At 43.1% G+C, this 13,486-nt stretch overlaps 1 protein-coding gene across 6 annotated transcripts in view; it reads left to right on the forward strand.

The window, feature by feature from the left end:
- The window catches only part of LOC105465042 (ankyrin repeat domain 29), a 65,331-nt gene extending 58,521 nt beyond the window's left edge, over positions 1–6,810 (forward strand). For all 6 annotated transcript variants that reach the window (XM_011713239.2, XM_011713264.2, XM_011713254.2 and 3 more), the window contains one exon: positions 4,455–6,810. In XM_011713239.2, coding sequence (XP_011711541.2) covers positions 4,455–4,538 — 84 coding nt within the window. In that variant the 3' untranslated portion in view covers positions 4,539–6,810. The remainder of the gene's footprint in view (positions 1–4,454) is intronic.
- Positions 6,811–13,486: the final 6,676 nt, after the last annotated feature.

The raw sequence follows: 13,486 nt of genomic DNA on the forward strand, positions 1-13,486 counted from the left end.
TTGGGAGGCCAAGGCAGGCAGACCACGTGAGGTCAGCAGTTCGAGACCAGCCTGGCCAACATGGTGAAACCCTGTCTCTACTAAAAATACAAAAATTAGCCGGGCGTGGTCGCGCATGCCTGTAATTCCAGCTACTCAGGAGGGTGAGGCAGGAGAATTGCTTGATCCCGGGAGGTAGATGTTGCAGTGAGCCGAGATCGTACTGCTGCACTCCAGCCTGAGCAATGGAGGGAGACTCTGTCTCAAAAAATAATAACAATAATAATAATAATAATAATAATAAAATTATGTGTGATGGTGGGGCAAAGTGGCCAGCACCTATAATCTCAGCACTTCAGGAGACCTAGGTGGGAAGATTGCTTGAGACCAGGAGTTCAAGACCAGCCTGGGTAACATAGCAAGACCCCATCTCTACTGAAAAAAAAAAAAAAAAAAGCCAGGGATAGTGGCACACACCTATAGTCCCAGCTTGAGCTGAAGGAGTTTGAGGCTATTGTGAGCTATGATTGCACCGGTGCATGCCAGCCTGGGTGACACAGTGAGACCATCTGTCGAAAAAAATAAATAAAATTCTGGGCTGGGCATGGTGATTCGCACCTGTAATCCCAGCACTTTGGGAGGTTAAGAAAAGCGGATCACCTGAGGTCAGGAGTTCAGAACCAGACTCGCCAACATGGCGAAACTCCATCTCTACTAAAAATATAAAAATTAGTCAGGAGCAGTGGTGGGCACCTGTAATCCCAGCTACTCAGGAGGCTGAGGCAGGAGAATCACTTGAACTCGGGAGATGGAGGCTGCAGTGAGCAGAGATTGTGCCCTTGCACTCCAGCCTGGGCGACAGAATAAGACTCCATTTCAAAATAAATAAATAAATAAAATAAAATTCTGTGTGGTGATATGGAGAGCATGCCTACAGCGCTTCTTCTGTGTACTGAAGTATGATGATTATCTCAAGAAAAAGCACCTGGCCAGGAACGGTGGTTCATGCCTGTAATCCCAACACTTTGGGAGGCTAAGGCGGGTGGATCAAGAGGTCAAGAGATCGAGACCATCCTGGCCAACATGGTGAAACCCCGTCTCTACTAAAAATACAAAAATTAGCCGGGCCTGGTGGCATGCGCCTGTAGTCCCAGCTACTCGGGAGGCTGAGGCAAGAGAATCGCTTGAACCCAGGAGGGAGAGGTTGCAGTGAGCCGAGACTGTGCCACTGCACTCCAACATGGCAACAGAATGAGACTCCATCTCAAAAAGAAAAAAAAAAAAAAAAAGCGAACCTGTTGGGCAGTGAGCAGGCAAACCTGCCCCCAAAACTCTGAGGAAGCTGAGAGGCCAAGAAAGCAGCTGACATCCAGATGATCACAGCAGATAAGAAGAAAAAAATAAAAAGAGGCTAACATGTCCAGTTTCTCAGAAAGTAACAGGGACAGGAGTCACAGTCTTAGGACATCACCCCCCAAGACCCAGGGCCTAAGGGAAGGAATATACAGGACAAGTGAAGTCAACCTCTCAGGGAAAGGCAAGAACACTATGTGACTGCCTAAGGGCAGGACTTATGGGCAAGGTCGATGGGCAGGATTTTCAGTAGGAACCACAACAAAAAAGTAGATAAGATAGAAATCTTAGAGGCATTCCCCAAACTAGGGTTAATCACATGGCAGGCTGAGTGTGGTGGCTCATCCCTGTAATCCCAGTACTTTGGGAGGCCGAGGTAGGCGCATCACTTGAGATCAGGAGTTCGAGACCAACCTGGTCAACATGATGAAACCTCATCTCTACTAAAATACAAAAATTAGCTGGGCACAGTGGTGCACGCCTATAATCCCAGCTACTGGGGAGGCTGAGGCAGGAGAATTGCTTGAACCCGGCAGGTAGAGGTTGCAGGGAGCTGAGATGGCACCACTGCACTCCAGCCTAGGCAACAGAGTGAGACTCCGTCTAAAAAAGAAGAAGTAAACATGGTAGATTAGCATCCAAGATGGAGCTGCATTCGCCCCTGTGCAGTTGTTTGAATTGCAAAGTGAACCTGCCACGTTTTTCATAGAACACTATTTTTACTTGAAAGAACAAGGTATCTACCACTATGATTTTAACAGCTTCCCAAAACTTAAAGGCTTTTCTGATGGATCAGTTTTGTTTGTTCGTTTGTGAGATGGAGTCTCACTCACTATCACTCAGGCTGGAGTGCAGTGGCGCCATCTCAGCTCACTGCAACCTCCGCCTCCCAGGTTCAAGGAATTCTCCTGCCTCAGCCTCCTGAGTAGCTGGAATTACAGGCATGCGCCACCACGCCCAGCTAATTCTTGTATTTTAAGTAGAGACAGGTTTTCACCATATTAGCCAGACTGGTCTTAAACTCATGACCTCAGGTGATCCACTTGCCTCTGCCTACCAAAGTGCTGGGATTATAGACGTGAGCCACCACACCCAGCCAGAATGTGAGTTTTTGATATTGCACAATGAAATGTGCCAACATTCTACAAACTCAGTGAACTGATATTTTCCAAATAAGCAGTGCATGTTACAAACCATGCATAGGTAAAAAGATCCAACTATAAATAGATAAACCTGTGGGCTTTAAAGTTCACTGATATGGTTTCACATCTCACACTGCATTTAACCTTTAAGAAACTGCCAGTTGTTGAATATTGATGTGGCATCAGAGAATAGTATCTACAACAATTTGAAAAGACTGTTAAAATACTCCTTCCTTTTCCAACTACCTGTGTGAAGCTTAATTTTCTTTATATCCTTCTACCAAAACAACATATCACAACAGGATACAGATGCAGATATGAGAATCCAATTGTATTCTGTTAAGCTACACATGAAAGAAATATGTAAAGCTGTTAAGCAGTGCTACTCTTCTCAGAATTACTTGTTTTTGAAAATTTAATTTTTCATAAATATATTAACTTGGATTTATTTTTAGTGAATTAATAAATATATTTTTTAATTTTTCTCAGGATTTTTTTTTTCTTTTTGAAAATATTTTCTTTTTAAATAATACAGATGTGGTTTCACTATGTTGCCCCGGCTGGTCTCCAATTCCTGAGCTCAAGTGGTCCTCTCACCTCGGCCTCCCAAAGTGCTAGCATTACAGGTGTAAGCCACTGCACATGGCCCTCGGGTTTCATTTTTAATAAGTTAAAAACAAAATTTGTTAGACTCTTCAATAATTTTTGAGAGTATAAAGGGTCCTGAAACCGACAGGTTTGAGAACCACGTCCACATCACACCTGTTGTCAATGGTAGGGACTGGTTCACTAGATGCCTAATGGATGTATCTCAGCAGCAATGTGAAAAGAAAGGACTTCGAGTGATACTGGGTCAGGTGGAAGGTGTTAGCCACCAATGCTGTTCTTTCCCAGGTGTCTCTTATGTTCTGGAGGTTTCCTCACTCGGCCTTCTCATCAAAACATACCTGGCCCAGTGCAGTGGCTCACACCTGTAATCCCAGCACTTTGGGAGGCCGAGGCAGGCAGATCACTTGAGGTCAGGAGTTCAAGACCAGCCTGGTGAAATGGTGAAACCCCATCTCTACTAAAAATACAAAAACATTAGCCGGGCATGGTGGCGCATGCCTATAGTCCCAGCTACTCAGAAGGCTGAGGCAGGAGAATTGTACAAACCCAGGAGGCAGAGGTTACAGTGAGGCGAGATCACACAGCTGCACTCCAGCCTGGGTGACAAAGCAAGACTCCATCTCAAAAAACAAAAAAAAAGATACCTGTGCTGAGTCCTGACTCAGTCCCAAGTCCTTGGTGGACAGACTACCTCATGTCATACATTAATAAATATAAGGTAGGCTGGGCACGGCGGCTGATGCCTGTAATCCAAACGCTTTGGGAAGCTGAGGCAGGAGCATCACTTGAACCGAGGAGTTCAAGACCAGCTGGGGCAACATGGCAAACCTCATCTCTGGAAATTAGCCGAGCGTGGTGGTGCACATCTGTGGTCCCAGCTACTTGGGAGGCTGAGGAGGGAGGATCATTTGAGCTGGGGAGGTCAAGGCTGCAGTGAGCCATGATTGCACCACTGCACTCCAGTCTGGGTGACAGAGCAAGACCCTGTCTCAAAAAATAATAATAATAATAAAATACATATAAGGTATAAAATTTAATTTGACTGGTACTTACTGAGCACATTCTAGACATGCTGGCATTGTGGTGGAGATAAGGATACAATGATTAATTAGATCTGGACCCTTCCCCCTAAGAGATTACAGTCTAGTAAGGGATCTGGCTGGAAAATGTCTCTAAAAATGAGATAAGGAAATAAAAGTAATATTTATACATTTAAAGAAGATTTTTTAATACCTTTATATAAAAGCGTGAGTCCAGTGTGGATTTTTTTCATTAGTGAAGGAGAAAGAGTGGGTCAAATGCCCCTCCTTGGAGTCCCTAAAACCACACCAGCTGTGGGGATTCACTAATGCCCATCTTCTCTTCTTTCAGGCCAATGAACTTCCGGCTGAACTAACCAAAAATGAACGCATATTGCGTCTCCTGAGAAGTAAAGAAGGTCCTAGGAAGAGCTAACTTAGCTCCATATCTGACAGAAAGATAGAAAGTTTAACCACATTGTCCAAAAAGAAATTGCATTTCAAGCAGTGTTGGAAATTCTTTTATGCAAAAAAAACGCCCAGAATGCCCACCCTCTGGGTCCCTGACAAAGAAGAGCTACGCTCTGTGCACCAAGTCAAGAACCAAACAGCTCAGGGACCCCCTTGCCCCCTCACCGTGGGCTTCTCGCAGTGTCCTGTAACTCAGCTCTGGGGCTGCCTGGCATGTTCGCAGATTCCACAGAAACTCATTTTCAACGATGCTAACTTGGGCCTCTCAGTTAAACTCTAAGGTGGACAGGGTTCTCAGTACTAAGCAAGGAGACAGAATGCTTTGTTCCTTTAAAAGACTGAAAAGCTGACCTTCAATGGATTGATGTACTTTTGCTTTTGTGTTAAATGTAGGTGTGCTAAAATATATAGATCTATCATATTTTACCTACATATATATGTCATTCCAGTATAAAATGTTCTCCTCTACCCAAGAACCATAGCCATGATTGTTATAAATCAATGAGGTGTCAACATATATTAAAAAACCACTTCTGACATTCCATTGTGTGCTATTCAAAGATGGACTATTGAACTATAGAAAAGACAGACTGTGCATTTGTTCGTTGATCCTCATCTTATTCCTGACATGTGAAAATCAATTTTACATAGAGTCAACATTGTAGGTAGGTTACGATACCGGTGGCAAATTTGGAAATTCAGAAAATTATAAACCACGAGAAATATATAGGCTTGTCTCTTTGGTCTTTTATTTTGGCTCTGTTGTTGGGAATATATTTCCTATGCCGTAAGTACACCTAACATGCTGTGGAATCTTCAGTTTCCAACACCGTGTTGCTTCATAGAATGACTTTGAGGTCCTTGGATAAAATGTGATATATGCAAGTAAAATATGTTGCTATTACTGTTGCAGGAGTATAAATAATAAAAGACCGTTGTTAGTACTTAGTAAGTCTTCATCTATGCATGTTTTTGAGTTGACTGATTGCAAGAATGAAATCTGAGTTTTATTGAATTATTCCTTTGAAGAGGATCAAAACTTATATTCAATGCACTTTATAATTAATGGTGTCTAAATGCCTCAGTCAGTGCCTAACTGCACATACAAAAATAAAACCTTTCTGTAATTTACCAAAATAAACGCAATGGTATTTCTGCTATTTAAACACATCTTTAGTTTATTTCTTCATGTTCTGCTCTGGTTTTCAGTCAGTGTCTGTGTAAAGACATGTTTAGAGGAAAACGTTGTAATCCCAAAAGAATTTTTGTTTAACCAACTTTCAGTGTTACTAAAAGGATTATCTTTAATTCAGTAAATAATAGAATATAATCTTCAAAATTAGAAGGTATTCTCTTAAAATTTGTTACAATTAATGCAACAACAATCAGCATATTTTGATAAATGTCTCCAGCAAATGAGCAACTCACAGGCTGCAGAGGTGCCTACAGCCTGACCAGCTATACAAAAAGCCTGCAGCCTGATTCTAGGATAAAATATTAGAAAGCTCTCTGTTGCTAAAACACCCAGATATAAACATTTTGATGGCTGAAAAGCAGTGCTAATTTCCTCACTGACGTTCTTTCATTCAGCAAATTTGTACAAATATACATTTTCTCCTGTGGGAATTTCAAAAAGCTATATTCATTTTGAAGAGGAAAATAAGATGGCCTTAAATGCTTTATATTTTCCCCTTAGCCCTTATGGCAAAAAATAGTTGCTAATCACTGATACAAAGCAAAACATTATGGGTACTGGTAACAGAGTTCCAAAAGACAAAATGGGATGAATCACAAACTTACTGCTTCTCACTATAACATGTCATTGGCCTATTACGTCAATAGTTTTAAGTGGGTAATGTTCTTGAACAATATTAGAGCCATAAAACTGAACCCAGTAGCTTTAACAATATGGAGGCCTTCTTACTGTAGGTAAGAGGTGTCTAGCTTAAAAGGATCACATTTGATCTAGATGAGATTACCCATAGCAGGGAAGATGATTAATCACCTGCCAAAGACTGTACAGAAAGGTCTTTTAGTTTAAAAATTTTCACACATGTAAATGATTATTCTATGTTAATCTAATTGATAATTCAGTTAGCTCTGCATCCTAAGACTTAAAACTAGCAACTCCTATGCAAATCGTCTGCTTAACTACAAACGTTTTTCATTAATTCATTTCTTTGATGACATATTCCATGTTATATAATAATTCAAAATAAAGTTAGTATACTACCCCATTTGCCTTTGCTGCTTTTTTCTTTTTGTTTTTAATCACAAGGTATTGCTATGTGATTTTTAGTAGCATGGAATTTTAGGGTGAATAATTCAACTCTGCAAATACATTGATATTTGGGACCCTAAATAGATATTTAAACTTTATTTTAGTAATGGACCTATGATTTCATTATTTCTGCTGTAGAGAATGTAATGATTCCAAAAAGTTTTCATTCAGAAAAGAATTTTTGGGACAGTTATTGAAGACGCTGAAAATAGAAAATTTTCTGATTTGTATTATTTATGGTGCTCCTGGCTCTTCAGTCCTTTGCAATAACTTTCTCTTGTGAAGTAGCTGGTGGTTTTGCAGAATTACTGGTGTAGGAGACCATAATTTGCAGCAGTAACATCAGGAATATGGAAATTTACAGGGACATCCTGGCTTCCATCTGCTCCATCCACCCTCTACCACCACAAGAAAGCTACATCTCTTCATAAATCCCACAGTGAGACACCTACGCAGAGGAAAAGAGTGCCCCCAAATCCTAGGCTACTTAGATCCAGACAGAGATGCCTGTGTTTTGGTGGCGGGCTATAGATTATAGGGGTGAGAAGCTGAGTTCCTGTTTCCTAACAAAGTGCTTTTGGTGCTAGAACTGGATGTTTTAGAGGTAGTGACCAGGTGAGCAGTCCCGGTGGCTCACGCTTATAAACCCAGCACTTTGGGAGGCCAAGGTGGGGTGGATCACTTGAGTTCAGGAGATCAAGACCAGCCTAGGCAACATAGTGAGACTCCATCTCTCTAAAGATAAAAAAAGCCAGACATGGTGGTGGTTCACACCTGCAGTCCCAGCTACTTGGGAGACTGAGGTGGGAGGATGGTTTAAGGCCAGGAGGTCAAGGCTGCAATGGCACCACTACACTCCAGCCTGGGTGACAGAGTGAGACCCTGTCTCTAAATAAATAAATAAAAATAAAAGCAACAACTAACATTTGTTAAGGGATTGTTACGTGCTAAGCACTTTAGATAGAGAATCTTGTAAAGTGTTACGCATTTTTTTCATTTACACCTCACAGCAACCCTATGAAATAAACACTATTACCATCCCCATCTTACAGTTGAGGGAACTGGCTTTGAAAGACAGTTTACCTTGTAGTGGTGTCTTGGTGCTGTCCTCCAATCTTGGGCATTTTACTTTTGCTTTTTGGGGGAAGGTGGAGGAGGCAGTGGTGCCCAGATGGAGTCACAATTATAGCATCAGAGCAGTGAAGGTGGAGAATATGGGACATGTTTTTGAAAATACTTGCAGGTAGAATTAATGATAATTGGTGACAATTAAATATAGAGGATGAAGAAAAGAAAAGAGAGCAGCTAAGAATTATGCTAAAGTGCGTTAGGCGTTCCCAAGATCATCCCCAGGTTTACTGACTTGCTAGGAAGACATAGGACTCATATATCTAGTTTACTCATACATATACTCATATACGTGGTTACACATACATGTATACTCATACATATGGTTAAGATTACAGCAAAAAGACGCATAGCAAAATCAGCAAAGAGAGAAGGAAAATAGAGCGAAGATAGAAGACAGCAGGTGCAAGCTTCTGAGAAACCTCTCCCGCAGGATGAGCTTAATTCCTCCAGCAACCAAGTTGTGGCAGCAAGTATTGTCTACCAAGGAAACTCATTGAAGACTTAGGGCTCAGGGTTTCAACTGGGAACTGGTCACATAGGTCCCTTCTGCCTAGCATTTACCAAAAATCAAGACCTCCAGAAGGAAAACAGGCATTCAGTATAAACCACATTGTTTGCACAGAAGTTTAGGCAAAGTGAACACTTCTTATCATTTAGGGAAAGTTTGATATCAGCGTAGGGAACTGTTTGCCAGCTGAGGGCCAATCTCGTAAGCAGGACTTCCTAAGGATAGGCAGTCTTGGGCTGGCTTTGTTAATTCTTCTTGGCCCACAAAGTTTACAAGGTGGATGAGCCAGTAACTTTTTTAGGAAATAGGGAAGAATAGCAGATTTGGGGTAAAGAGAGAGAGAGAGTTTGGACATGTTCACTTCGAAGGATCTGTGAAATAGATTCTAGAAGGCAGTTGGAAATAACAAATTAATGTTTAGGACAAGACTGTTGTTACTGATTTAGGCATCATCTGCATAGAGGTGATGGACAAAGTCATGGGATGAATGAGGTCCCCACGGGGAGTCTACTGAGAGTAAAAGAGATGGCAAAATGGCTGGGCATAGTGGCTCCTGTCTGAAGGGAGGCTGAGGCAGGAGGATTGCTTGAGCCCAGGAATTAAATAAAGACCAGCCTGGGCAACATAGCAAGACCCTGCCTCTAAATTCAATACATTGTGTTTTGTTTTTTTTTGTTTTTTTTTGTTTTTTGAGACGGAGTCTCGCTCTGTCACCCAGGCTGGAGTGCAGTGGCGCAATCTCGGCTCACTGCAAGCTCCGCCCCCCGGGTTCCCGCCATTCTCCGGCCTCAGCCTCCCGAGTAGCTGGGACTACAGGCGCCCGCCACTGCGCCCGGCTAATTTTTTTCTATTTTTAGTAGAGACGGGGTTTCACCATGGTCTCGATCTCCTGACCTTGTGATCCGCCCGCCTCGGCCTTCCAAAGTGCTGGGATTACAGGCGTGAGCCACCGCGCCCGGCCTTTTTTTTTTTTTTTTTTTTTTTTTTTTTTTTTTTTTTTTTTTGAGACGGAGTCTCGCTCTGTCACCCAGGCTGGAGTGCAGTGGCCGGATCTCAGCTCACTGCAAGCTCCGCCTCCCGGGTTCACGCCATTCTCCTGCCTCAGCCTCCCGAGTAGCTGGGACTACAGGCGCCTGCCACCTCGCCCGGCTAAGTTTTTGTATTTTTAGTAGAGACAGGGTTTCACTGTGTTAGCCAGGATGGTCTCGATCTCCTGACCTCGTGATCCGCCCGTCTCGGCCTCCCAAAGTGCTGGGATTACAGGCTTGAGCCACCTCGCCCGGCCCATTGTTTTTTTTAAACAGATGGCAAACTGAAATAAACTTTGAAAGAAGGGAACTCAGCAAAGAGAATGAAATAATGAACAAGAGCAGGAAGTGAAACATAATGAGGAAGGAGAAGGTCTCCAGGAGAGGAGAGCAGGCAGCGAACCACGTGAAGAAGTGTGGCCATATGAGGCAAAGGCTGGGAAACTCGAGGCTGCTTTTGCTCCACCACTCTGTCTTTGATTAGCTTGTTCAGTCACCAAAGAATTCTGGCCTTGTGGCTGGGCGTGGTGGCTCATGCCTGTAATCCCAGCACTTTGGGCAGCTGAGGCGGGTGGATCACGAGGTCAGGAGTTCAAGACCAACCTGGTCAAGATGGTGATACCCCATCTCTACTAAAACTACAAAAATTAGCTGGGCGCAGGGGCAGGTGCCTATAATCCCAGCTACTGGGGAGGCTGAGGCAGGAGAATCACTTGAACCCGGGAGGCAGAGGTTGCAGTGAGCTGAGATTGTGCCACTGCACTCCAGCCTGGGCTACGGAGTGAGACTCCATCTCAAAAAAAAAAAAAAAATCTGGCCTTGTAATGGAGATTATGGATAAGGATTGGTAAGTGGACCTGGAGCTAACGTTAAATTAAATAAAATTATTCCCTTGAAATGATTCTACTCCTCACTGGATAGAATTGTATTTGTGAAGATAGTCCTGATGCTTTCTAGGAATCACTGGCAACTATCAGTATGCATTGTCTCTGCACTGTACCAAAACTAAGGCAACATGAAAACAACAGCCTTGGTACCAGCCTATAGAGATGCACATAGGTGTGGTGCAGTGCAAACAGGCCTGGTCAAATGAGATGATTTATGGCTGCGTACCTATAACTATGATGGCTGATTGGTTTTAATCGATGATTTATTTTTTTATTTTTTTTTTGTTACAGGGTCCTGGTCTGTCACCCAAGCTGGAGTGCAATGGCACGATCTCAACTCACTGCAACCTCCACATTCTGGACTCGAATGATCCTCCCGCCTCAGCATACCAAGTAGCTGGGACTACAAGCATGCTCCACCATGCCTGGCTAACTTTTGTATTTTGGTAGAGCTGGGGTTTTGCCATGTTGCCCAGGCTGGCCTCAAAATCTTGGACACAAGCGATCTGCCTGCCTTGGCCTCTCAAATTGTTGGGATTACAGGCATGAGCCACCTCGTCCAGCCAAATTGGTGAATTTTATCTCCCTGTAAAAAGATGCTAAAGTGTTTAGAACATGCCTGGCTGTGAACAAAGCCACACTGGGTTATGATATTTCATGCCATTGAGCCATAGCAGCTCACACCCTAGGACTTGTACTTCAAAGCATGGAGAAAAACAAAAACAAACAATGACAGGCAAAATTAGCATTAGACATTCTAGTCGAGGAATGTGAAAATAATTCTTCTTCTGCTTAACGTAATGAACACATGGAGGGTAAACCAGTCACACAGAGGTGTTTTTTCTGGGCGCTCTGACTATACTTAGCCCTGAGTTAAATAACCTATGTATCAGTAGGTCTGGAAAGTCTTCTATTGTTTTCCTGGTGACCTAATCCTTTTTTTTAGCAATACTTTCAGATGATTTTAAAATACGAGTGAGGCTGGGCATGGTGGCTCGTGCTTCTAATCCCAGCACTTTGGGAGTCTGGGGTACGAAAAGCACTTGAGCCCAAGAGTTCGAGACTAGTCTGGGCAACAAAGTGAGACCCCATCTCTACAAAAATATACAGAAAATTAGCCTGGCATGGTGGCATGTGCCAGTAGTCCCGGCTACCCAGGAGGCTAAGGTGGGAGGATCACTTAAGCCTTGGGAGGTCGAGGCTACAGTGAGATGTGATCTCACTACTGCACTCCAGCCTGGATAACAGAGCAATTCCCTCTCAAAAAAAAATATTAATTTATTAATATGAATGAGGTTATGTTTCAACAATTAAAGGAATTCAGCTAGGCACAGTGGCTCACACCTATAATCCCAGCACTTTGGGAGGCCAAGGCGGGCAGATCACTTGAGGCCAGGAGGTCGAGACCAGCCTGGCCAACATGGCAAAACCCTGTCCCTACTGCAAATTAAAAAATTAGCCAGGTGTGGTGGTGGGCGCCCGTAATCCCAGCTACTCAGTAGGTTGAGGCAGGAGAATCACTTGAACCCAGGAGGCGGAGGTTGCAGTGAGCCGAGATCGCACCACTGAACTCCAGCCTGGGTGACACAGTGCGACTCCATATCAAAAAATAAAAATAAAATTAAATAAAGTAAAATAAAAATAAAAAATAAAGGAAGTTAATTAAAGATCTTCAGTTCTTAGGTGACGTGTCAGCTTTGTCTCCGTCAACAGAAAAACTTCCTTCCCCTATCTTTGGTTCTTCTTCCTTCCCTCACTAGGATTGAATCCTCCAATCTTTAATGAGTGAAATGCTGTTGTTATTCCTACATTTCAAGTTTTAAGAATAGTCTTAGAGAGAAACTCTTCAGTGTACAGGAGTTGGACTCTCCATTTTAGGATAGATTTGATCAAAAACCACCCCAGACAAAGGAAACTGTGTCCTGTGACCAAATTCTGCAGGGAAGGCATGCCAGTTTGAAACCCTGACTGCTAAACCACAAGTCATTCCCGCTCTGGTAGCAACCTAGCTGAGTGGAAGTTACACCACAACCCATGAGTGGATTAATCACCAACTCAAACATCCTTACTGGGATGAATAACATTTTACCAGAATTCTGAGCACCAATGCCTCATTTCCGAGTCAGTCATAACCATTGACACTAAAGTCATGAGTTGTAGCTGTAAGTTATTTTAAATGAAGATGTCTATAAAATTTGGCTTGCGTAAGTACGGAGTTTAAAAAGTCTATCACAGAACCCAAAGTAACTCAGTGTGTAATTGAACATATGATACGTACAAGAGTGCCCACAGCACCTTTATTTGTAACAGCCAAACTGGAAGAAGAAACAACCCAGGTGTCTGCCATGATATGTTTAAGCCATGGAATACTACACAGTAGTTCTTTTAAAAGATGCTACCACCACAAGTAATGTGAATAAGCCACACACATCGTGTTCAGTGAAAGAAACCAGACGCAGAGGAGTATGATTCCCTTTATATGAAGTTCAAGGACAGGCAAAACCAACTTACAGTGAGAGAAATCTGAAGAGTGGTTGCCTCCTGGATAAAGGAAGGGTGATGATATTGACTGGGAAGGGGGCATAAAGGAGCCTTCTGAAGTGCTAAAGTTTCCATATCCTTCCTCTGGGTGTTGGCTACATGGATGTTGTGGTTGCCAGCCTCCAAGATGGCCCCAGTGCTCCCCTCTTCTTGCCCGTCTAGTCCCCTTCCTACACTGCATCAGGACTGGTCTGCGTGCCCAGTATTACATGGCAGAAGTGATGGCCTATCACTTTTGAGGCTAACTCATAACAGACATTATGGCTCTGCCTTGCTCTCAATCCCTTTTGGATCACTCCTTCTAGAGGAAGCCAGCTGCCAAGTCCCAAGGACACTCAGCAGCCTGCGGAGAGAAAGGAGGAACTGAGGCCTCCTTCCCACAGCATCTTTTTTTTTTTTTTTTTTTTTTTTTTTTTTTTTTTGAGATAGAGTCTTGCTCAGTCACCCATCTGGAGTGCAGTGGCATGATCTCAGCTCACTGAAACCTCTGCCTCCTGGGTTCAAGCAATTCACCTGCCTCAGCCTCCCGAGTAGCTG

Source organism: Macaca nemestrina, chromosome 19 (genome assembly GCF_043159975.1).
Source record: "Macaca nemestrina isolate mMacNem1 chromosome 19, mMacNem.hap1, whole genome shotgun sequence".
In the NCBI taxonomy this organism is placed as follows: Eukaryota; Metazoa; Chordata; class Mammalia; order Primates; family Cercopithecidae; genus Macaca; species Macaca nemestrina.